At 44.9% G+C, this 26,855-nt stretch overlaps 1 protein-coding gene across 6 annotated transcripts in view; it reads left to right on the top strand.

Moving 5' to 3' along the window:
• Positions 1-612: 612 nt before the first annotated feature.
• The window catches only part of LOC148023076 (uncharacterized), a 79,271-nt gene continuing 53,028 nt past the window's right edge, over positions 613-26,855 (top strand). For 3 of the 6 annotated variants that reach the window (XR_015693608.1, XR_015693609.1, XM_087696065.1), the window contains exons 1-3: positions 701-745; positions 853-1,166; positions 21,626-21,910. Coding sequence is in view for 1 of the 6 variants with exons in the window: in XM_087696065.1 (XP_087552191.1) it covers positions 21,673-21,910 (238 nt within the window). In the remaining 5 variants the exon portion in view is untranslated. Of the gene's footprint in view, positions 746-806; positions 1,167-21,625; positions 21,911-26,855 lie in introns of those variants that run through there. The other 3 variants (XR_015693606.1, XR_015693605.1, XR_015693607.1) reach the window with 3 other exon arrangements.

Genomic DNA, 26,855 nt, shown 5'->3' with positions numbered 1-26,855 from the left:
CAAGCAACACGAAGATGGCTTAAAGAAGGGACTAGAAACTGCAGCTAAGGTGGATGTGGCAGCAATTCTTCTGGACATCAAGAAGAAAGCTGAAAATTGAAAAGGCTTATTAGGAGTTCAGTTTTATTGGCCACTTTTTGGGGTCTAAGCTGTCCACTAATGTAACGGTTGCTTCCCAGGACTGAAGCAGTATTTAAATCATGCAGCTGTAAACCAGTCTTTTCGATATAAATACATCTTTTTCTGCTTCCTTCAAAAAAAATAAAAATAAAAATATTTAGTTAAAATAAAAATAAAAATTAAATTAAATTAAAAAATTAACTATAAGAGAGAGAGAGAGAAACTTTTGATTTAAAAAAGAGGAAAGAAAAAGATGCTTGCGAAAAGTTTAATTTAATTAAAAAAGAGATGTGGAAGAGAAAGAGAGAGAGAGCTTACACATGAGAGGGAGGAGGGGGGGTAATTAAAAAGGGGAGGGGAAAGAGAGAGGGAGTGATTAAAGTGAGAGAGAAGGGGTTTTAATTAGAAAGAGAAGGTTTGGGACGGAGATCTTGTTCAAGAAACCCTCTTTAAATTGGGGGCTTTCCCAACCTCCAAAGAATATACCAGTACAGTAAAAAGAAGAAAGAAGAAAAAGAAAGAGAAAGATGCCAATTAAAGGTGTGATTTAGAAGGTATATATACATTGTGAAGTGTGAGTTGGGTCTGACGCGACCCGCAGCAAACTCCCGTAAGCATAACACAGGTATGTTGCTTCTGACTCGAGGACACAGAGGGAGAGAAAATTATAAACTGGATAAACTGAAATTGCCTGCAAGAAGATTAAGGAGCTCATGGCATCAATGTGATCAGGTGCGAAATGCCCTACCAAAGGCTCTTATCAGCCTTAGGACTTTGTTGTTAAGTACGTTTGCTGTTTGAGAGCTTGGCGGAAGGGCCTGTACTGCTTCAATGAGAGGTCAATATACAACTGAATCGTTGCTGGATCATTAAGTTTGCCCGGTTGAATCTCTCGGCCGCTCAGGCTTGTATTTACATAAATCTATGCAGAAGCCACAGAGTACTATCGGACTGAAAGTGGAGTATTATGAAATTTTAGCTGCCCTCCACCATCACTTTTGGGAAAGTGGAAGAGGGGCTGAAATGCTTTTGGGGGACTCGCTCAGGTGAATACAAAGTGCACTGATGTCATTTATTCCTGCAGGTGCTGTTAATTGGGGTAATGCAACAAAGAATGAATGAGCTTAGAAAATATGAAGGGGTATAGAGGGTGAACGGGCCTATTTATCAACCCTACATATAGGAATAGAAAAGATTAGGAACCACTTCGGATATCAGTAAAGTTAGCTAGAGCTTTGAAACCCATTGCTCTTACATAGGATCAACGGTGTCTTTTATTCTACACGGGCTGATTTACATTTTCGTTTCTAACGAAAGGAAAAGAAATTCTTACAGACGTAAGATAGTATCGACATTCTGCAAGGGCACATGCTCTAGAGATGCGAGCAAGGTATTGGTAATTGTCCACATTGGTCAAATGTAAAGTTATTTGACAAACATGGCAATGTCTTTTTAAGATTACATATCTCTCTCTCTCTCTCTCTCTCTCTCTCTCTCTCCCTTCCACACACACACACACCCACACACACACACACACACACAAGTGTTTGTGTATGTGTCCCCATCCCCTTCTAATAAGGCTCCTTTAAAAGTGTCAATTTGTCTAGCAAGTAAAATCCACATGCACAACTTAGTACAACCTAAATTGTCACATGACATCTAGAAGAATGGAACATGTTTGAGCAACCATATAGGAATCTGAAGTGCAGTGGAATGGATATTCTCCATCCATGGAGCAACCACTGCTTCAAGGCCAAAACTTACAACGTAACATAGAATCCACTTGTCACAATAGTAATCCCTTGATGTGACCAATATAATCAACTAATTCTTGAAGAAGCCACATCAAATGTAAAAGCACTCTTTGTTGTCCAAATATACCAAAGTCAATCCATTGCATAAAGTGAAATAGCAGGGATGCTTGGAATGCAACATTGTAATTGAGGGTATTTTTCTTGAAATTCATGAATGGTTGCATGAAGATATACTAGGATATGTGGAGAAAAACACCCAATTTATGAACAGCCACACAGCTAATAGATGAACTCAGAAATGAAGATGAATGATGGAATGGAGACTCAATGAGCAAATTGGGTATGTAAGATATGTGATACAAGGAATGCTCAAGTAGTGGAGGACTGTCCAACAGCCATCGTCTCTCAAGGGAGCAGGCTTAGGGATTTCAAAATAGTGTATTGTACTTTGACAGATCTTGAATGCAGCAAACCACCAAAGTCAATGCCAATTGATGATGAGGAAGGATCCATGGGCTGGCCACACTTTCCATCCGTAAATCTATCCTTGCACCACTGAGATATGGGATGATGTCACCGAGGCTGGAGTAGCAGATAACACAGACTAAAATGATGATGCTAGCAATTGGGGTGGACTAATTTGGGGATGGCACGTAGTAGCAGTGTGACAATTAGCAACAACAACAGTCACTTATGCCTCTGGCATTAACATTTTGCAGCATGCCTTTGGCACGAGCCTCAGCCACACTCCAGACATCAAAGAGTTGTGTTTTGTAGTCAAGACTTTGTTCCTCAACCTTGGGGTCCACTGCTGCCCCAAGACCAGTGTTTGACATTGTTTTGCTCTCATTGCTATTGGGGCTTGATTGTCAACTTTTTAGCTAATTCTCTAGGATTTTGGTTTAGGGCTATATGGAAGCACAATAAATTAGACTACGGTTTGATATTAACTTTAGGCTAAATTTTGCAGTAGCTCAACACCCCTTTCAAGCCCAAATTAGAATCCCAAGGGAAATGAGAAGTGGTTCTTTCCATGACCCAAAAGGTCCCAGGTAAGAGAGACCAAGACATCAAACTACGGGTGTCATGTAGGACAGCCCTAGAGGGAAGATACACTAGTGTTTGCAGAAAAGACAGTGTATGAACGCTACTAATACATAGTGAACTTAGACAAGAATGCAAAAGAAGAAAAAGAAAACTGAAGAATAGATGAATGCTGTAATGAATGAGTGATGAATGAATGGAAGAGGTAGAATTGAGTCTGCTCAAGGAGCGGAGGCTGTCCAATCGCCAGAGTCTCTTATGGGAGTGGACTGAAGGAGAGTGCCGGAGGGTGTCGTCCTTTGAGAATGGACCCTAAGTGTGGCAAACCACCGATGGCGATGAAGAAATCTGATGCAGAGAGCTGAAAACAGCAGGTTGGATGTCAAAATGTAGCAATGTTTGTGGCTGGGAATGACAAAATGCAGTAGTGTGCTGCTTGACGACAGGCTTTGGGAGGTGAAGAGAATAGCTGATATCACACTGCAGCAGATTGGGTATGTTGATGATGCATGTACGATAGGTCCATGGTTGGTGGAAGTAGCTGGTGTTAGCCTACATTGTAAACACAGCCTCTAGATGAAGACTTATTAAAGAGCAATTGAGTGCATCATAAATACAATGGTTGTGTGACTAACCAATTTGGTGGGCTATAATGCCAGATTGTATGAGGTGCCAAGTGAAAGAATGTACCCAAAATCCCATGACCTCAGAAAAGCATATCTCCTTTTCCTCATTCTCTCAAAATCACCTTGTAGCCTCTCCCATCTCTTGTAAGGTATGAATGATCTTTGTCTAGATCCTAGAAAGCATCTGTAGTGGAAACATTCTAGGAAACTCTAGCATGGCACATCTCATAGTCCAAATGTGTTAAGCGATGATACTAACAATCAACTCCCATATGTGACAGTGTCCTTGAGTCCAATTTGTCTGCAAATAGCGTGGAGTGGTGATCTTGTTCGAATGTTGGCCAACAATAAGAAAAGGGTGGCTCCCTTGATGAACATCTCGATTTTCCCATGTTGGGCCTTGTGAACTCCAACTTAGAAGATAAACACAAAGTGTACGACAAAACACAATGGTAGAACAGTAGAACTCAAAAGGCAAAAAGTAACTCAAAATGAAGGAAGAATGAATGCTGAAAACACACTATGCAGCAGGAGTGAAAGCAAAACCTTGAACCTTTGTGTCTTAGAGTGGACGTGGGTAGAGATGAATTGGAGGGAGTGTCGTACTCCCAAATCGTAGCATGCAGCTCCAGCAAAGTGATCAGCTGTCGTAAGTGACTGGAAAATAGTAGTGCAGCCTACTCTATGTCCCAAAATGCAAGATGTGGATTGTGTTGAGCTAAAACATGCATTACTTGTTGATTAGCCTCTTAAACAGCCCCAAAACACACTTAATTAATGAAAAACCCTTAAAGGGGAGCGGTCCGAGAGAGTTTCAATGGCCTCCCAAAAACCCTAATTTTTGGGGCACCCTTCTACATCTATAAATAGACAGGCTGCCCCCATTTAGCAATCATCCTTGTTTGCAGGTTACACCAGCCCACACACCCTATGCTGCTGTTGGCGCCCAGTTTTCAGCCTGCAGCCCGCCGCCATCTGCTGTACAGCCATCATCGACTGTGGCCATATTATCCTCAGCCTGTCCATTGCTGTAGGCGACAGCTCGCAGCTGCTAGCGATTGCTCCAGACTGTCCCAAACTGTTGTTCCAGCCTGCCGCCCATCATCTCCAGGGTCAGCAAGCCTGTGTTTTCAGCATTGCAAGCCCTGACACTCTCCAATACACCTTCTCTAGCTTTCGCCCTGCTGTTTACAGCACTTGTGTACAGTTTCCAGCTTCCGATCGGTGGTACACTACTACATTTACCAGTTTCCAGCCTCCGGACTGCTGCGTTTTGGTGACCAGCCTATTGCCATTCACTATTCAGCACTTCTACACTCTGATTGGTGGTCATAGGCTTGGGATCCGTCTCCAGTGGACATCACACTCCGACTAGTGGTCACAGACTTGGGATCCATCTCTAGTGGGTATCACACTCCGACATCGCTCTGCCCTTGAGCACATTGTACACTCTTACATTCATTTATAGTATTCATTCACTTCAAAGTTGTGTTCTTTCTCTCCCTTCTTCTATTTGTGTTTGAGTTTTGAGTTTTGCGTTTAGGGTTTGAGTTTTTCTCTCGATGTCTGCGTCTGTCTCTTTGTATTTCTGTCGTGGTCGTACACTCTATGTGTTCTCAGTGCAAACCCTAATAGTTTTCTTCACATGGTATCAGAGTCGGTGCTCTTGTAAAGAGTATCATGTGGATATTGTGGAGCGCTAGTCTTTGTGCAAGGCACACAATACGACTCGTAACCGAATCACAATGTCCAAGGCACCTTCTTCTTCAGTTCCTATGATGTCCTATCAGGCTTCTCCATCATTGGAGGCCTTGAGATGGCATTATGGACTCGGTGAGAAGGACGACACTCCACTTTCATCTTCTTTTTCTACTCCTATTCCAGATTTCACTAATATGACAAAGGAGGACTTTAACAAGTAATGGAGAGCCCGCAATGCCAGAGCCAATGTTGAGCTGATGGAGGGAATGCTTCCTAAGTTTCACTCTCAGTTGTAGCACAGGGGATGATCTGAAAGTCAAGCTGGCTGAATATAGGCAGTTACTTGTCGAGTTCGCCACTACTGGCTCTCCAAAGTCAGATGACGATTAGCAGGTTACATTCTTCATGAATAAGTTATACGAAAAGTACTTCAATTTCATTCAACACATCGTCTCCCAACCCCGATTGCCAACCTTCTACGAGTTTGAGTACCAATTCTTGTGTTATGCGAAGCTGCATGATCAAGTCCACAAGAAATCCTCATCACAGCCTTATTCAGAGCAGAGGGGGTTAGTTACCTCTTCTTCGGGAGGGAAAACCACCAGTGGCAAGAACTCGCAAGATGCGAAGGCAAGCCATTCAAAGGGTGACTCCTCTTCCTTAGATGGAACCAAAGAATCTAGACCTATTTGGCAACAACTCCTTAAGAAAAACCGGTTTTGCACACACTGCCAAAGAGCAGGCCATGTGGACAAGGAGTGTCGCTCCAAGGCCCAAGGTCTTCCACCTAAAAAGCCTCAGCAGCTCGCATGACTGCACAGTTGGTTGCCCAATGACCTACCAAGACTACAGAGGTGATGGTTATCTTACCAAGGGAATCCAAGTAGTCACCCTGAGAGGACAGGGCATCGAACAAAGGGTGCACATCTGCTGCCCAGTGGCCTACCAAGCCCTACAAAGGCGGATGGAACCACGTTGAACTTTTTTTTTTTGGTAAATAAGTGAGTTAAATGTTATGAGATGTGGTCGATTGTGTAATAGTGATCCAGAAGACGGGAGTAGGGAGGGTACACCCAACACATCACAAAATAGAACAAGCTAACCCATCCACTCAGGGTGTTGATGACGAGGGAAAATAGGTGATGAGGTATCCATGTGATGGAGGAGGATGGTGGTGTGGTAACAGAGATGCAAAGTATGCTACATGCTGAAGAATGCTCATGTAGCAGGTGTCACTTGGACAATGTTTCTCGTGGGGAAATTGTTCACTTACCCAAGCGCCCAAGTACAAAGATAATGAAATCATACAATACAAAGGGAAAAAATGTACAACAGGGGGGGGAGAAGTCGATGTCGAAGACAAAGTGCTGAAGCCTGTAGAATACCAAGAAGGGTAGGAATCCCCTCTCAACTTGGATGTAGATGTCGAAGAAGGAAGAGGAGCGTGATGTCGGTCTTCGTATGATGCCGAGAACCATAAGAAACGAAAGAAGATGAAGTGGATGAAGCACCCTACTGGAAGAGCAAGGTAGAAGTCATTGCGATGATAGCATCGAGAGAGATGCTACATGATCCGCCTCAAAAAGGAAAACCGCCATGCTGGAAGAAGAGCAAGCACCCCTAGGATGATGAAACCATGAAAGGAACGGTGTGTATCCCCACGTCTCTAGCCCAGGTAGGACCAAAGCAATTTGCAAGTTAACCCTACACTAAAAGATAAAACCCTGCAAAAGAGATGAGAATCTGCAAACACAGAGGTCAGTGGTGAGATGCTCCAAAGCAAAACATAACAGAAAGAAAATCTAACTGAAAATAAATGCAATGAATATATGCAGCGGAAGACAAAAGAATGGAAAAGCTAAGGACAATGAATTCTATGGGCCCGACTCTAAGAGTGCGAAAAATGAATGCTAGACTAACCTAGGGTATCCGAAAGGACCTAGAGACATGCTCGTCTAAGAAGGTGGTCACCATCGTGGACGTCCAGTAGCAGGGCTCTGCCAAGGGAATGCTGGAGAGTGTAAGATGGAAGGATCGAGGTGCAGCTAAGTTTCAGTAGACAGTGTGAGAGTGAGAGACAGAGTTGAAGCACGACACCCAAGAGAATAGACTGAATGAGTGTAACCAGAAAGTACAAAGTACAACCCTTAAACCTTAGGGTTGTAGGGGGTGTTCACACCCGACACACACTAAGTACCCAAATGTGTGTAACATAAGCGCATAAGTACATACGACAATAAGACCATAAGTCTGGGGGAAAAAACCTCTCCTACCGAGAGTAAAAAGTGCCCCAGTGTCCTACTGATCACCGACACTCCCATATAAGCGTAGGCGCAAGTGAGGCGTGCGTGAGTCAAATACCCAATAAACCCCCCTGGAGTGAAGAGTGATCAAGAGTACAAGGATCATCCGCCACCAAAGGATATCAAATTTAAAGCATCGCGAAATGCTTCAAATTTGTCACGAGGAAGAGCTTTGGTGAAGATGTCTGCCACATTATTGGTGGTAGGACAATAGACAAGGCTGATATCACCTGCATGTAGCCTCTCTCTGACAAAGTGATAATGGATCTCAATGTGTTTCGTGCGAGCATGAAACACTGGGTTCCGTGCCACTGCAATGGCACTCTGACTGTCAGTGAACAAAGGAGTAGGCTCCGTAACAGATACATCCAAATCAGCTAGCAAGTGTCTAAGCCATACGCATTCAACTGTGGTAGTGAAAGCTTCCTTGTATTCAGCTTCACATGACGATGTGGCAACAATGGATTGTTTCTTGCTAAGCCAAGAAATGCAAGAAGAGCCAAGAAAGAAACAATTGCCACTAGTGGAGTGACGTGTATCATAATCACCAGCCCAATCAGAATCACTGTAAGCATGTAACTGCAGTGGTCCCCCCTTGGCATAAAGCAACCCAAGAGAACGAGTACCCTGCAAGTAGCGAAAAACACGCTTGCCAATGTGACATACGTGGCTGATGCATATACCTGCTCAAAGCTGAAACTGCAAACTGTATGACCGGCCTAGTATTGCAGAGATAGATAAGACATCCAATTGCAGGAGCATATGTATGTATATCAAACAAATCACTGTCATTATGTAATGACAGTTTCAGTCCAGGTTCCATGGGAGTACAAACTGGCTTGCAATACTGTAAGCCAAACTTCTCAAGAAGCTGCCCAATATACCTTGACTGTGATAGCCCAATACCTCGAGCATTATGTATGAACTGGATGCCCAAGTAGTAATGCAAAACTCCCAAGTCAGACATGTCAAAAGTTTGCTGCAAATTTTGTTTGAATGCTGAAATCTGATCAGCATGTGTTCTAGTGAGCAAAAGGTCATCAACATAAAGACATATAATCAGCATAGATCCCCCTTCTTTACATACGTAAAGGGTAGACTCAGATGAGCTGTTTAGAAACCCCTGACCAAGCAAGAAAGCATCTATTTTTGCATATCAAGCTCTAGGAGCTTGTTTCAAACCATATAGTGCCTTTTTGAGCTTGCATACCATATGTTCTGAGCCTTCAACTGCAAAACCAATGGGCTGCTGTACATAAACTTCCTCCTGAAGTTCCCCATGTAAAAATGCAGTCTTGATATCTAGCTGATGCACTATCCAACCATAATGTGCAGCCAAAGCAATCATAGACCTGATGGTTGTCATACGGGAAGTAGGAGCAAATGTCTCCTTATAATCAATGCCCTTTTTCTGTGCGTAGCCTTTAGCTACAAGCCGTGCCTTGTATTTATCAATGGATCCATCTGCTTTCCTTTTCAGTTTGTAGATCCATTTCGTTCCAATGGCTTTCTTCCCCAATGGCAAGGACACCAAATCCCAAGTTTGATTCTTAGTAATAGAATCTAATTCAGCTTGCATAGCTGCCATCCAATGCACACTGTGTTGTGCATCCTCATAACATTCAGGCTCTTCATTATCAAGTGTACTTGCTGCCATAATAAACTCCATGGTATGTGCTGAATCATGCAAACGAGTTTGTCTTCTAGTACGACCAGCCATGGGTGCATCCAAAGGACTATCTTGCATAGTCTGCAAATACCATCTAGGTAGTTGTCTAGCATCCTGACTGTGTGCAAGCTCTTGCTGAATTTCAGTTTCAGCATGATGCTGAATATTCCGATCAGCCAATGGCTGAATTTCTGCACTTTCCATAGGAGCAGCTGGCTGAACATTAGGTTCATTTTCTGAAGCTCCAGCTGAATCACCAAAAGTAATGGGCAGCAGCCCTTCAAAAACATCATGGGCAGCCTGATATGTGTCCAAACCAGCCACGGATAATTCTGATTTTTCATCAAAAACAACATCCCTGCTGACAAAAACCTTCTTTGTAACAGGATCATAGAGTCTGTAGCCTTTGCTCTCATTGCTATATCCCATAAAAATGCACTTAACAGCCTTGTTGTCCAACTTTTTTCTAAGTACCTGTGGAATATGGGCATAGGCAAGACACCCAAAGGTACGAAAGTGACCAACAGAAGGTTTACGGCTATTCCAAGCCTCAAAAGGTGTGATGGTCTTCAAGGCTTTGGTAGGGCATCTGTTCAAAATATGGCAAGCATACATGACTGCTTCCATCCAAAAACTATGAGGCAAGCTCTTTGCCTTCAGCATACATCTGGCCATCTCCACGAGTGACCGATTCTTCCTCTCTGCTACCCCATTCTGCTGTGGAGTATAGGCTGTAGTATACTGATGGACTATGCTCTTCTGCTGCAAAAAGGAATTCAGCATAGAGGACATGTATTCCCCCCCTCGGTCCGAACGGAGAGTCTTAATCTTGCATCCAGATTGATTTTCAACAAGTGCACTGAAAGCCAAAAATGCATCATACACTTCTGACTTCTTTTTCAAACAGTAGACCCAGCAAAAACGTGTAAAGTCATCAATGAATGTCACAAAATAATAACAACCGCCCAATGACATGGTTTGCATAGGCCCACAAACATCTGAATGCACCAACTGCAATCTGGTTGTTGCTCTGAAAGCAACATCACGAGGAAATGAGAACCGATGCATTTTCCCCAAAATGCATCCCTCGCATAAGTGCTCAAGAGGTCTCTCCAAGAGAGGTAAGCCATCCAGCATCTGAGTACGCTGCAAAAGCATCAAGCTGCCAAAGTTTACATGCCCCAAACGAGCATGCCATAACTCCGCCCGTATCATAGCAGGAGTAAGAGTGAATGTCAAGTATGCTGACTGATCTACTGAAAGAGCATCCAACTCATATAAACCATGACACAAAGATCCTGTCAAGACCAAAGTCATGCGTTCTTTATCTCTAACCATGCAACGGTCATCATCAAATGTGACCTGCAAACCACAACGTGCCAAAGAAGAAATAGAAAGCAAATTCTTCTTGATTCCAGGCACAAACAAAGCATCCTGCAGGCGGAGAATAGAGCCATCAATGGCTGTGAGCTGAATCTCCCCAATACCACGAACAGGGTATGATGCATTATTGGCACACTGTACCGATTTCCCAACGGGAGGTGCACTAACTGAAGCAAACAAATCTCTGCGAGATGTAATATGTCTAGAAGTACCACTGTCAAAGAACCAAGTATCAGCATCCTCTGTAGAGCTAAGTGCTCTATCGGCCCAAGAGATGTCATAACTGCAAGTGTAAAAACAATAGTCCCTGTCCACAACAAAGGATGCGGACTCACTAGCAGTGGAAGGAGTAGTAGAAACAGACATTCCTGACTCCCTCTTCTTCTCTTTGGCAATGCGCTTCCTGCACTCAGTGATATAGTGGCCGGGCTTCTTACAATAATGACATTTTCCTTTTTTAGCTTGCGTCCCCCCTTGTGTCTGATTCTGCGATGTGCCCGAAGTGCCAGAACTCTGTGGAGCATTTTTCACCTTGCTGTTTTTGCCTTTCTGTCTTGCCACAAAAGCCTGCTCAGAGACTATAGCATCCACACCACTATTTTTCCGTGTTTGCTCCTCCTCTAGAAGCAAACTAACCAGCTGAATAAAAGTGAGTGGGTGCTCAGCAATCCTCATGGTGAGGTTCAATGCAGTATGAAAAGACAAGTACGAAGGAGGTAAGGAATTCAAGGTGGTGGATATCAACTGTGCATCCGAAAAATACTCATCTACATTCATGAGCTGCTCTCTCAAGTCCTGAATCTTATTTAAGTGATCCTGCATAGAATCACCCTCATGTATCTTCAAAGTTTCCAACTCTTTCTTCAAGAAAGAGATCCGAGTCTCATTCTTTCCTGCAAACATATGCTCCAAAGTCAACCATGCATCTCGTGAAGAAGATGCCGAACGGATATAAGGTATGATGGACTGCTGAACTGCCAGAGCAATCAGCGACAAGGCCTGTGCATCACGTGTATCCCAAGCTTTTTGAGCTACAGTTCTTAGAGGAAGTGGCTGAGGTGGAGCGGGCTGAGGTCCCCGTTGTCCATGTGCGCCATGGGGAGGAGTAACGGGAGCTACAACTCCCGGTCGAGTTTCCTCTCCATTGACATAATCCCATAAATTCTTGGCCACTAATACATTCTTCATCATGAATGACCAAAGCGAATAGTTGTTTCCGTCCAATCTGTCTTCCTTGGATACATACGTAAAGACATCACCTCCCTGATTTGCCATGATGACAAATTTCCAAAGACAAAATGAGCAATGTCAAAGCAATATGGACTGGAAATCTGCAAATTTCCAGAAATTGCAGCAAACATGCTTCTGCAATTAATGTGCAAGGGCGTACTCTGTCAAAAAACTGTCTTTTAATGCACGCTTCCCAAGGTGCAAACAGTGCACAACAACACTGTTATATCAAAAGCCCCAAAATTTCTGATGATCCAGTCCAGAAATTTGCATCAAATTTATCCCACACCTGTGCTGTGCATGTCGCGTATGAACCTCCTCTTCCAGATCTTTGTTCTGGGCTAAAATTCAAAATTTTTGTTTAAAAAAAAAAAACACTTGACGTGGAGCAGGCTGACGTGCTGGTTAGACGGCGTAGGCGGATTGCTGGTCGCTAGTCAAATGCAGGCGGACGGGACCGTCGAGCGGGCTGTCAGGCGTAGGAACAGGCAGACGACAATGTGACGGGTAGCAGGTAGTCGGCGCAGGAAACGGGGCCCTGGCGTTTGACGACGTGGTCGATGGACCGTGCTGGCGACTGACGAGCGACTTAGGTAGCGTCGTGGCTGACGTGGACTGCGGGGCAGACGGGCGGCCGTTTGGGCGCTGACGAACAGCGCGCTGGCAGACGTAGGCGCCTACAGCTGACGTAACGCCTGACGACTGGAGGCTTTGTCTGATGGGTGGAGCTGCGCTGGCGGGTGGCGCTGACCTAGCGGGTGAAGCTGCGCTGGCTCACTGACAGGCGCAGGGACAGGTTGCGTGCCACAGGTAGGCGGCCACAGACAGGCTGCGCTTGGATAACACAGGCGGTGTTGGGGACTGGAGCTGGGCGCTGCAACCTACCGAGAGTAAAAAGTGCCCCAGTGTCCTACTGATCACTGACACTCCCATATGAGCGTAGGCGCAAGTGAGGCGTGCGTGAGTCAAATACCCAACAGAGAGGAAGGTGAGATGGATGCATAAAGTGCAACGGGATCAGAATTTGCAGACCAATCAGCCAGTCCCTCAGGGGTAGTGAAAGAGTGGGGCTGCTGAGGCTGTACTCGAGCCACATGTCCAGCAGCAACAACCGGTGCTGAAGGAGCAGATGAAGCAGGAGCGGAAGGCGTAGCCCCACTTTTGTCGATGCCCTAGCTGCTTTGGGGTGGGACGCCTTGGGGTAAGTAAACATCACAATGGGCTGGCCTAACCTTTCGGCTTAGTTTTGGGCCTGAGAGGGGGTGTTGAGCTAAAACACACTTTTCAGTTGATTAGCATTCTTAAACAACCCCAAAACACACTTAATTAATTAAAAAAACCCTAAAAAGAGAAGTGGTCAGTTGATTAGCCTGAGAGGGGGTGTTGAGCTAAAACACACTGAGAGGAGAGGGAAGCCCAAGTCAAGAATATATAGGGCCTCAAAAACGGAGCTTGATGGATAGCCAGACAATAGAGGCAAGGTGCTTGATGGATAGAGACAATAGAGGCACTGAAGAGATATCACCAACAGTGACAATACCCTATGATGGACGGAGATCCTACAACAAATCACCTCGAGGAGTCATAGGACTCCATGCATCACTGTCAATGAGCCAAGGCTGGTTAGAAGATGAGACAATCGTAGAAGGCTTCTCCACTTGATAAATATGTAGAAATACGAACTCGGTGGTAATAGCGGGTGAGGAAGCAGAGGTAGACGAAGGCTCGGATGTAGATCCACCCTTCACTCTTGGATGAAGGTGAGGTTATATCCTCCAGTACTTCTCCTCGAGGTGTGAGGTCTTCCCACAATGTGGACATGTGGGATATCCTCTACGCTTCCCCATAAAAGTTGTATTAGAGTCATGGCATGTAAATTGAAGGCCTCACGCTTCTCATATATCATGATGCTGATGGATGCTTCAAGCTTGGAAGTCCAGGCAAGGGAAAAGAGAGAGTGAGAGAGAGAGAGAGCCTTGAGAGTGAGAGAGGGAGAGTGAGGCTAGAGAGAGAGGGAGAGACTCGGGGGAAAGTGTTAGATATGCTCAATACCCCACCCTGGAAGGTGCCATCAATGATCCATGGCGCTCTAAGTTGTAAGGTCCCCATTATGAAGAGAAGGCATATGTGAGCACGTCCATTGGTTGGGTCCTGACTTGTATGTCAAATGAGGTCTATGTGACCGGATGCCAAAAAGGTAACCTTTGTGGATGTAGCCTTTGGGTTAAATAGAGTAGTTATGCTTGTAGCAACTCGAGGCACACCCGACGGTAAAGGGAATATTCCCTGGTTGACTAGGGCAGGTTCGGATAGGCCAATCAGACTACCTTTCTAGGCTATAAAAGGAAGACCTCTCCAAAGCCATCATCAATCTATCTTTCACCTAATCAGAGTTCTTCCAGCTACCCTTACGCTCTTCATCTATCATATCTGTCTAGATCGCTATCTAAGCTTCACAATGGAAGCACATGGGTTGATAGAGCCATCTTTGTATCGGTTCATTTGAGATTAAAGCAATTTTTGTTCTTCTCATATTTGCTGTGTATTCTCTACTGAAGGATCAAACTATCAAAGAAGATTCAAGGCTAAAGTGAGAAGGGTCAAGAGTTAGGATGAAAAGTTGGTTGGAATCCAAGGAGGTTAGGGGAGGTGTGCATAGCTAGAAAAGGGGGTGGACTTATGAGAGTACGTAGTGGAAGAGAAACACAAACATAAAGAGAGAGAGAGAGAGAGAGAGAGAGAGAGAGAGAGAGAGAGATGGTTGAACAAGACACCCTTCAAATATAAAGTCTTTCTTTGGAGAGTGATGATTGGTGGTCTTCCGCTTGCTTCAGCTCTTTCCAAGCGACGAATCTCCAATGGCAACTGTTTCTTTTGCACCACTACTGTGGAATCCGCCCGCCACCGATTTATTTCTTGCCCCATCACTAAGAAAGTCTGGTTATTTTTGTCGGCTGTTTGGCAAGGGGTGGTTGGTTTCACCCTGCGCCCCTTTGATTGGGTTTTTGGGCAGCCCAAATACCCCACTCCGGCACAGCCACATATGAAGCTCATGTATCACTTTCTTCGATATTGGGGCTGTTGGCATAACTGGACCATTCGGAATGCTTTTCTTTTTGACTCTGCCTATAATGTTCAGCAGCATATTGCGAGGCTTAAGGGCCTCTTGTATTGGCAGTTAGATCTTCTCCAGCATTCTGATTTGCTCTCTAGGGAGGACTTACGTCCCTGGCATATGGCAATTTCCTCTGCGTCTTTGCCATGACGTTGTAACTTGTAGTACTTAGAACCTCTTCACATGATGGCTTAGATTGTCGTCATGTATCTTGTAATCAAGTAATCTTGTATTTTTTTCGTAATTAATACAATTACCTTTTACGAAAAGAGAGAGAGAGAGAGAGAGAGAGAGAGAGATCATGGAAACTTTTCGTAATTAATACAATTACCTTTTACGAAAAAAAAAGGAAGAGAGAGAGAGAGAGATGCGTCACCTGCAGCGTCGCCATCGCCTGGTGCCTCGTCGTCAGCGCCTGATCGTCGTCGCTTGCAGCCGCCGTCTGGCCGTCGCCCGCAAGCCCGTCGCCCGCAGGCCCGTCGCCTGCCTCTGAAGCCCCGTCGGCTGCGGCTGCCTCTGGCGCCCTGTTGCCTATCTCTCACGCCCCGTCGACTGCGGTTGAGTCCCCCACCCTGCTGCCTGTAGGCCCATCGACTGCGTCCCCCGCCCTGCTATCGCCCGCCTGAGCTGCGGGCTCTGCACCTGCGTTTCGCCCGTTCGCCCTGTGTGTTAGGGTTTCTACTGGCGCGGCCCCTGCCCTGCGCCCTCGACTATCCCGCTCTGCCGTCGACTGCCAGCCCTGTGTTCCACCCTCATGCCCCTGCACTGTTAGGGTTGTGCCCTGCCACACGCGTTCTTGGGACAGGTCACGACTGAGGCTGACAGGTAAAGCTCAGGTTTCATCGGCTGTGCTTGTAGAATCCGCCCTTGGATAGCGCCGCTGTGCAGAAGAGAGAGAGAGAGAGAGAGAGAGAGAGAGAGAGAGAGAGAGAGAGAGAGAGAGAGAACGAGAAAGAGGCCTGCGCGTGTATCTGCCTCGCGTGAGCTCTTCACTCGGTCTCTGACCGGCATACGTACTGATACAATATGGCTGGCCTGGATCTGGCTTTTATAGACCAAACGGTGGCAGCTCTTGGTCAGGATTCTGATATCGAGGAACCAAAGGATATGGTTCCGTGCACAGAGGAGATGCCCCCTGCTCTTGACTTCCAGCCTGCGGGCAAACGCACCAAGCATACTTCGGCAGAGACAATGGATCATCAGGATCGTTCCTATGCTCAGGTTGCTTTTGATTCTGTGGACTCTCAGGATGTTGACTGGGAGCATTTGCTGGAGTTTGCCAACATTCTGCTTGGCGATTATGTTCAACACAATTAGGAAGTATTTTCTAACTCTGCAACGGAAGATGTTCTGGAAGCCACTTTGGACCCGAAACATGTTTTGCGCTCCTTTTCAGTGTTTTATGAACGTGCTGTGATACTCTTCTTCACTGGTCGGAACCCACTGCTTTCCCGTATTCGCCAGTGGCTGCATAGCCTGCTACAAGGGGAATGTGTTGAAGAGATTTTTGTTGGGCCCCAAGGTTTTTTTGAGGTGCTGTTGAAATTTGAGACGCACCATGCTGCTCTCCCGTCTAAACTGCCATTGTTCGTTGATCGCCGTTTGGTTCATGTTGTGCCATGGCGCCCAATGGCAGATTTTCAGCGCCTGCTGTAACGTGAATGCCCTGTGTGGGTTGAAGTGGAAAACTGCCCGGCTGTTTATTGGCCACTGTTGAAGGACACCATGGCCGCTGTGGGCATTGTTCTAGTCCCCCCAAGCCTACGGGCCCTGAATCGCAACCGTCTGTGTATGCTATGGAACACTGCTAGGAAAAGGCCTGCTTGGTTGCGTATTAATTGCTCTGGCATGCATCCTTTACATTTTCGTTTGAAATGGGGCAACTTTGCAAGACATTGCTTTTCGTGTGGAAAATTGGGGCATTTTATAGCTGAATGCCCAGAGAAGCATTACACTTCAGATGCCGAGCATGTTGCGCTGCCCGTGGAAGACATGGTGTGTGATGCTCTATCGCAGGATGCCACTCAGCCACCTAAAGTTTTGGATAAAGATAAACAACAGGTCTCGGGTTTGGATTCCCGTGGTAATGACTGGGTAGATGTACGCGCGAAAAAAGGCAACAGGCTTGTTGCTGGCATGGTGGATTCTGTGTCTACTACCTCACCAGATTCCATGCGTACGTATATGCGCAGGAAAGAAATGTTGTCTTCAGAGCACTCTGCTCCTGCTATGGTTTCCTCTGCTCCCCATCAACAGCCACCTAGGAGAGTGTATTCAGATGGTCCAAAGGGTCCACCTGCTAAGCTGGCTTTTGATACTAGAGGTAACGTCATTACCCCATGGGATCGTCGTTATCCCCGTTCCATCCCCAAGACAGCGGATATGCCATCTACCTCCAAATCTGGTCGTCAGAACTCTTTTGCCGTCTTAGTTGATTTTTTGGATGAGGGAGTCCTGGACATTCTCGTAGAAAAGGTCAAATCGAGGCAGGCTGTGCCTCGTACCTGATTTTCTTTTGAATACACATGAAGATAGCCACGTGGAATGTGCGAGGAATTTGTTCTCGCCACAAGAAATGTAAACGCCCCGAACAACGTAGTATGCTTAACAATTATGATATTCGCTTGTTTTCAAGATTTAATATAAAAGAGAATGAACACTTAAAGCTGAAAATGAAAATTGCTCACAAAATTACAGCCATGAAAATGTAAAAGTAATGGAGACAAAATTGAGGGTTGAAGATGGGCAACCCCCCCCCCGAAGGAATGTATTTCTGCTCAACCCAAGTCCCTTAGGGAAGAGCTCAGTTACAATCAACCTGAGATGAAATCCATTGTGATAGATTCCCATGGATCTTTGGGCACTGGAAGAGGTTGCAACAATCCTGGAATCTTCTGCCTATCATATTTGGATTTTTGGCATACCAAACAAGCCTCAATGAAGTTATGTGTATCTTTTCGTAATGTTGGCCAATAAAAGTAGCGCTCAATTGCACTTAGAGTGGCTGCCCTCCCTCTATGCCCTGCATAAGGGGGTTCATGACTTTCTTTAAGCACCTTTTGTCGAACAGGAAGAGTGACACAAAGGCGATTGTTCATGAGAAGGTAACCGTCTTTGATGGAATAATCTGGATGAGAACCTCCTTGCTGTAAATTTGACCAAATTGTTGCAAAATCAGTATCTTCATCATAAGTATTCTTCATCGTTTGAAAATCTTCATGATGAGCCACTGTAATAGTTGCAATGCGAGGCACTCTAGAAAGTGCATCAACAACTACATTTTGTTTCCCTGGAGTGCGTCAGTTTTTTTGCGCCCCATTCTTCCCCCAAATCTCATTATTTTCTGATAGGTAAAATGGAGAGGAACCCTCCTGGCTGTGGGATGAAGATCCTCTATGCCTTCGATCGCTCCAGACCATGCGAGGAATGATGCACTGAGTAAAGAGATAAAAAACTAGTCTTTCTCTCTCCTTCCTCTCTCTCTTGCATAGAGGCAATTCATGTGTAAGAAATCAAGAAGAAGAGGGGCTGAAGGATGTTTGTCCGGCTGTGATCGGATTGCTTTAAGATGAAGAGGAGGCTGAGGAAAGAGGTTCAACACTGAAGAATGGTTGTTGGTCTCTATGATAAATGAATAGAAGGAGAATGGGTACAAATGGGAGACTCCTCCCAGCGACGACAATCGCGTCTTTGCTCAAAGGAGTATTTAGAGAGAAGCTCCTCCTCTGAGTCATCAAAGCTTGTAAACTGATAAGACATCTTTGATCCTGCAATCACCCAGAAATCTGTGTTTGGATGGAAAGAGCATGGAAGACAGGAAGCAATCAGCTACAGTGACTATAGATATGCCGCATACACAGTAAAAGTTGTCACTTGCCACTAGAAGGAAGTCGCTTATAATGTTGATTGATGGCTTGCCCCTTGCTTCGTCCCTCTCTAGACTAAATATCATCAATGGATCTTCCTTCTTTTGCACTACAAGTATGGAGTCTTCTCATCATAGGTTTCTTTCCTGTCTAATGGCAAAGAAGATTTGGTCTCTTCTGTCAGAGATTTGGTGATGAGTGGTGGGATGTGTACTACATCCTTGTGATTGGGGTGTTCGGCAAGCCAAAATTCTCAGATCATGTCTAGCTGCACATGAAGACATCATTCCACCTTTGCGTTTCTAGGCATATTGGCACAACTCGGTTACTCAGAATGCCTTTGTTTTTTGATTTCCATTCAGGCGTCAAAAGTTGCATTGCCCGATTGAAAGGGCCTCTTCATTGGCAGCTTGATATTGTGCAGCATGCAGGGCTTCTTCCCAGGAGGATTTGGTTCTCCTTAGATAAAGAAAGACACCTGCTGGGAGGTTGTCTTGACATTAAATTCCCCTACTAGGATGATATTTCCCTCCCTTGAGAACTCCTAAATATCCCCATCCAGAGCTACATATGGTGATTGGTCCTTAGGTAGGGCATATATATATATACATATCTATATATATATATATATATATATATATATATATATATAAAGGAGCTAGTTGAGGTGGCAGGACATTGTAGGCGGTGTAGAATAGGTGGTTGTAAGAACTATGGCAATGGAGCTTACCATCAGCTAGGTAGTAGATGGTTGATCTAGGTGATGATGGTAGCAAATTGTCGAACAGACAACAAACATCATGTGTGACACCCGACAAGTGGATTCATGTTGTAGGCTAATCGGATGTATGCACTTGTTGCGTTGGGGTTTGAGCTGTCCACGTTGACCTTTCGGTTGAAACCTAATGTGTTGCCAAGGCAACTACCATGAAGAAGGTCCTTAATTAGAGTAGGCCATTTTACACTACCTTGGGCCTCTAGAAAAAGGAAAAAGTGTCTCTATCATTCTTTAGAGTTGTCCTGCCTCTGCCATGCTTTTCTTGCACACTAGTAGACCAACAATAATTTCTTATTGCACTCTCTCTCTTCCTCTCTCACATCAAGTCAACTCTGTGTGTGTGTGTTTCTGTTGAGATTTAAGAGTTGCTTTCCTCACTTCATCCTTGTGGATATTGTTGATAACAACAATTATCCATTTGGGGAAAAGGATGGGTGTCTGCAACATTGGTTAAGTTCTTGGGTCATGAATGGCTTAGTGCACTTTAGGTTTAGGAATCATGGTTGCATCTGTACACTAGATAGTGTGGGTTGTGGTATAGGACACTAGCCCTTGTGATGTGAGTGTGGCCTAGTATGCTTATGGCACCAAGCTTGAGGGTGCGCTTATGGCACCAGGCTTGAGGGTGAGCCCGTTTGGCTTTATGGCTGGAAGGTGAGTGCAATGTCCATTCTTGTATGGTTTCTATGTCGTGGGTATAGCTTGTGTTGTGTCTGGTGTGTAGGTTGGATCCTAGGGGATGTTTCAAACCCATGATATTTCAAGACATGAAGGTAATTCTTCTTGTCAATCTAACTGTCTTAATCATTAGAGAGATTAACTTTCCTCGCCAATCATTTCCATCCAAAAGTGCAAAGCTATTATTATGAAGAGGTTTATTGCAAGTTTCAATTTGTACCTCATGGTTGGGACAATAGATTAATTGATTAGATTTTGGAAAGGACCTAACTAGGATAAAGCAGAGTTCTCATATAACTAACTGTACCCTTGTCTATAGTTTGACTTTCCCTTACCCTTGGATGAGGGATTATGCAAATCAGATGGCATATTTGTGAGGAATAAACACAGCAGCAACAAATCTTCAGAACTTTGGAGAAAAAGCTCCATTTAAAGGCAAATGTTTTTTTAGCAAGGTGTAGTTGGAGCTCTTCTTGCGGGAGAGATTGGGTAAAAGAAAGATTGCAGCTGCCTTTGTCCTGCATGTTTTCTCAGTGCTATGGACGTGCACTCATGCCAAAAATTCATTAGAGACTTCAGTTGCAGCTAACAATTAGATTCCAATAAAACGCTTCTTGAACTTCTGGACCTTTGCAAGATAGAAATGAATAGAATTGGCTGACTTTTCAGCATGGGCTCTACTTTACTTTGTTCTACTACATTAAATTTCAGGAATAGACCTCTCATTGCAAGAAGAACCTTGAAGAACTACAATGAAACAGTGGAAAGTAGTCACAATGCAGTTGATCTATTTATCCCAGTCAAACGCAATGAAAGAGAGATTACAGAAGTACTACCTTTCCAGTCAGTACTGTAGTGAAGAAAACCATATGATTCTGACCAGTCCATAGTTCAAAAACTTACAGCTCCCATTAGAGGGATTTACCGAGAAACAGGTTATTTAATTTGTAATCATGGCAGCCATCAATGACTCCATCATACTGATATTTCAGTTGGATTAGGTTTTAATGATACATTTAAAGGAGACCCTTAGCAAAGAGGGCTTCTGTAAATTTGGAGAACAGTGGTTTACAAAAAAGTAAAAGTGTGTGTGATTGTTATTAATCACGTTGCACAGATCAGCCATAATTGGATTTCTTTGCCCGTTGGTTTTATATGTAACACCTATGGAAGTTGGAGGGCTTTCTGCTCTATACAGCCAGAGGGCTTTGTTCGCCCATTGTTTTTATTCCTCCTCTAATGAGAAGTTAGAATAGTTGTTTTACAAAAAGAAAACGTTGTACATATAGTACTGAACTGGACATTCTCATGTATTTGATTTAGTCTATATACATTGACATGTTTTGTTTAACCTGCAGACAATTTACTTCTGTGTCCGAAGTTATTGTCCATTATAGTGTAGATCATGGCAAAGGGGAATGCTTCCATTTCCAAAATCTCAGTTTGGTGGGATGCTGAAAATTGTCATGTTCCAAAGAATGTGGATCCTCATTTAGTGGCTCAAAATTTGGGTGCAGCATTGCGCCATGCCAATTTAGAAGGTCCCATAACCATCGACATGTTTGGTGATACAAGATGTTGGGATAATGAAACATTGCAAGCTCTCTCCAGCACAGGCATAACCATAAATCATATTCCTAAAGGTATGAGATTTTTGCTTTGTAGAAGTCAAATTAAGTAAAGAAAGCAAATGCCTTTATATTTGTTCAAGTGACTAGTGAGATCCTCTTTTGGGTTGAACTTTAGATTATAAAGTTGCATTAGTAGTTTCACCTTGGAGTGATTGAATTCGGTCCTGAAAACGTTGTTGAGCTCCTCCCATGCAGTCTTTGCAGTTAGAATAGCGTCAATGTTATGTATACATTCATCACCTAAGCATGCTGCTATGTATCCCAATGCTTTCTCATTAGTTTCTTCATATTCCTCTCCCGAATTTGTTGTGCCTCTCCCAATGATAATGCCCCATAAGCTCTTCTGCATAAGAAGATACATCATTTTTGTGGAACCCAAATCCCATAAATTTATCAATGACATCTTGAGTTGACATGATGGAGAGTTCTTATTGGGCTTTTAAACAAATATCCAATAGTGTCCAACTCCATGCAATGATTGGAGATATTTTGAAGACTAGAAGCAGGCACTATGCAAACACTTAGTTCAGTGTGAAAATGAACTGTGATAGAAGGAGATGAACTGGCTCTATCTGAATTTTTTAACTTGATTGCTTTATAATGAAAGCAAAGACATGATGATTGTAAGAGCATATATGAGAATGTAGACTGAAGCATTTCAAATCCAAAGACACCTTGAAACTTCCTATTTGTTGGCTTCACCGAATGGCCTGTCCTGCTGGTTGTTACCATATGCATGTTTGTACCTACGCAAATCAATATCAATTTTTTGACACTGATATGAAAGCTGCCAAGCTAACAAAAGTTGCTGTTGAGGCACTGCTATGTGTAGGTGCAGTTATTTCAATGATTTGACCTTGATAGCCAAAGTGCTCGGCCATTAGGTCAGATAAGGTCAAACACTTGTCCTCTTGTTTCGGCCTCTCCAATGCTGCCCCACCACTCAGCCACTTGTCCACGTACCACCTGGATTTGCATGTCATTCTTGGCCCATCTCGGATTGTCCAGTGCATCTCTGCATTCGACATCTTTGCACACATCTTGAGGACTCAAAAATTTGGGGCTTTTGCCCAATTCAAGGTCCTTTGCATGCATCATCACCAAAATTGCCAACATTATGCAATTCCATCGACAGTTACACAAGAAATTTGGGGCTTTTGCTGAAATCGACTCCAATTTGTGCTTGAGATTTGAGGATTCATCACTGGCATTGATAATTGGTTGTGAACAATTTCAAATATCTGCAATTTCTCTCAAAATTTAGGCAGAAAATTTTGAGGATTTTCGTTCTTGTGCCTCCAAAGGCATACTATAGGTGGTGGTATAGTATTACATTGCTATTTTGATCAGTTTGGGCACGGAAATTGAGGCATTGACAGCCATTGTTTTACTGCTTCGCTATGTGGCCTGTTTGTCCACATTTAAAGCACTTCCCTTCTTTCATGAAGCGTTTCTTTTCTTCTTCGGAAAATTGTTTTGCTTGTGGGTATAGATTGGAGCGAAATTGAGGAGCATTAGGAGGTGCATAGGGCTTCATCTTCTTTTGATTTGATGGCTGCTTTTGCCACTGTTTTTGTCCTTCATTTGGGGCTGAATACTCCTCATCATCAGCTACTCTCTTCTTATCATTCTTTTGGAATGATTTGTTGCCATGTTGGAAATTTTGTTTACAGCTTTTGAAACCAGCCTTCCTTCTCAAATAGGGTGAAAAATAACCCGATTAAACACTAATTACAACAGGCTTAAAATTCACATAGACTGAAAATGCAAATGTCACCAATCAATCTTGGACAATAGACACCCAATGGGTCCTAGAACGGGCATCCCTTGTGGTATTTCTTATGGTTTTATTACTCAAAACACTTTACAACGAAGTACATGTGCTCAACAGACTAGCTGGTCTTGATACAAGGTCAAGGTGGGATCATATATACAAGTCTCTTAGGACGGCGGCCTAGGGGGAATGGGGGATAAAATCCATAGAGGAGGAGAGTAGGGCCATTTGGGGTTACTTGCCTGCATCGTAAAGAATAGATCATGGCCACCCGAGGTACGTAAGAAGTGGTTTTGGAGCTCCTCACAAGCTCGAGAGTCACCCTGCACCTGATCCTAGTGGCCGTAGAGGAGTGGATGATCGAGGTCTAGAGCTCTATCAAAGTCTATATGTGGTCAGACAAACTCTCCCAAATCCATAGGCACCATTCCCAGAACTCACTCCAAGGCATGTAGGGTTGACCTTTGTCAAGGGCTAACCTTCCGTCGGTTTGGAGTGTGAACAATACCTCATGGGGGGCACAGCCCCCTCTACCTACAACCTATAAGGGTATGCAAACTAGCGATAACCTAACCACCCACACCTCACTAAGCAGCACTGGCTCTCGAATGGGAGTGTCCAACCGGTCCTTAGGGATCAGAGCCTTAATCTCCCTCCTCCTGAGCCCAATTCCACGCTGGCAACCAAATACGTGCTATAAGATCTTGTAGTCAGGCCGGCGGGCCCATTGGACGTGAGGTTGGTTGTTGATTTGGATCTTGTTACGATCTCAAACTTGGGGATTCCAAACCACCGGCGGCTGGTAGTCTATCCCCTCTTGACAAGCTGGAGGCCTTTCATTCAGGGCCATATGCAGGCCTTGCCACACTCGTAGTAGACTGTGCAAGGAGGATTTGGGTAGGGTGATCTATGTTGATATGAAGTTTCATCTCAAGGATGACTTCCATTCCTCCCCATTGAGCCATGGCCTACATTCCTACAGAAGGACCTTCCATGTCTACCCCCTTGATGTGAGCCCACGAACCACCAGCTTTCCCAGTGTGGTACTCTCGGCCGATAATCCCCAAACCCCTCTCAGAGTGATGCCAGATAATAGTTGCCCATGTCAGCTTGGCCTAGGAATCCCTAGACCCATCCAGACCAGCCCAAAGAAAATTCCGCATGAGGCGACGGAGGTGAGCCACACAGGACAAAGAGAAACACCGAGAGGAGGCAATGTACCAGGTTCTTGCTAAGAGGACCTAGTTGACCACTAGGGCCATGCCCGCTAGAGGGAGAGGCAGGTCATGCTTCAGTAGGTCATCTTTCTTCTGATGGAGTCAAGTACCAGGAGAGACTGTTGGACTGGGGTAATGATGATGTCCACCTGGAAACCAAGGTAGCAGATAGATGCCCTACTCAGTGCTAGACTCTGGATCTATGAGACACCCAATTGACTTTTGCCCGTTAAACTTCACCCCCATAGCTGTGCTGAATACCTCCAGTGCCAGTCTCACCCTCTCCAGCATCACCTCATCATCCTCCACATAAAGGGTACTGCCACCTGCATACTCAGAGTCCACTAGTGTTGTCTCCTCTCACTAGTAGCCTGAGGCCGCGTAGGTTGCTCACCCTCGAGCGGAGAAAGTAGGACACCACTTCTGCAAAGAGGAGGAAGAGATAGTGGGCTAGAGCATAGCACTACTGGACCGACCTCTCCAAGCGGACTCCTCCCCCATCATGCCTCCTAGGTATACCCTGTTGGTGGTTGACCTGTACAGGGCAGATACCCCTTTGATCCACTCTTGGGGGAGGAAGCCCAATCATGCTAAGGTACCTTCCAGGAAGTCCCAGACGACTTTGTTATGAACCTTGTCGAAATCAAGTAGAAGCACTACTATCCTCTGGCTGCTATGTTCAGCCCACTTAGCGGCCTCAAAAAAGGTAAAAGCATTGTCCAGGATGCTCCTATACTGGACAAAACCTGTTTGTGTGTCATGGATGATGTTTGGCAGAATGTGGCAAAGCTTGCTGCCAATCATCTTGACCAAGGCCTTATAGGCCATTGACAACAAGGTGAGCCGCCCATGGGACAGCTCCAAGCAGTCTCCCCCTTTGGGGAGGAGACTGACTAGTCCTGCCGATAAGCTGCCTAGCATTCAGCCTGAGCTGAAAATCTCCTAAACAGCCTGGAGGAGGGGGTCCTTCACCACCTCCCAAAAAGTGATGAAGAAGACTCTAGATAGCCCATCCTCTCTGAGGCATTTCTGCCCATCCTGTGTGTGGAACACCTCAACTTGTTCCTTCTCCATGAATGGCTCAAGGAGTGCTTGTCCCATCACCGAGGTCACAAGGGGCGGAATGCACTCCCACACTTGTTGTCTACATTAGAGCACCTTGTCTGATGCTGCCTCCTGTTGAAAAAGTTGTTTGCAGAAGACCGTAGCATTCTCCATCACCTCCTCTAGGCAAGAGCGGAGCCTCCCATGGTGGTTACGAAGACTCCAGATTTGGTCTCTCGAGGTGCCTGGCTGATGCGCTTGGAAGAACAGTCTACACATCATCTCCCCCTTCCATGCCCAAAATGCTACTGAGGTGCAAAAGGAGAACTCTAAGCGCCTATCCTCTAGGCCCACGAGGGTTGCCTGCACTCTAAGCTCTTAGTGTGTGCAAGGTGAGATCTCCATGTGCCTCTTGGAGCAATCTCTGGATGGCTGCTAGGTCTCTTCGAAGTGGCCCTTCCTCCTCCTAGCACTACTGTTGAGGCTGGAGGGCTGCTTGCTACGCTGGCAAATCCCGCTCAACTCCCCTAGAGCCTTTGCTAGCTCCTCTACAATCTGGTCACTCCTCATCCAATCCTTGGTCCAAAGTTGCTCAATTTGCCTCCTCACCTCCTCTCGTCCATATGTCGAATTTGGGATGCGGCAAGAGCGAGTGTCCAATGCAGAGGTAGGCGCCTCTAGTGTGAGTAGCATTGGATAGTGCTCTAAGAGGTTCACCAAGGGTTGAAAAATTGTAGAAATAGTATTCTCCCTTCCTCTCTTAACCTCCATAATGTTGGAATGAGGCTCACCCAACTTCCAATAGCCTTTCCCTCACTTGCATTGGGCAAGTTTTGCAGAGTGCCAAACTTTTAATTGGATTTTTCAGTCACTTAATTAATTTTAAGAAGCCCTTGTTCTGCCCAAAAAATTACACGTGCCC

This window comes from Lygodium microphyllum, chromosome 16 (assembly GCF_053477565.2).
Source record: "Lygodium microphyllum isolate KBCC chromosome 16, Lygodium_microphyllum_v1.1.10, whole genome shotgun sequence".
In the NCBI taxonomy this organism is placed as follows: domain Eukaryota; kingdom Viridiplantae; phylum Streptophyta; class Polypodiopsida; order Schizaeales; family Lygodiaceae; genus Lygodium; species Lygodium microphyllum.
This window is presented reverse-complemented; position numbering and strand designations above follow the sequence as displayed.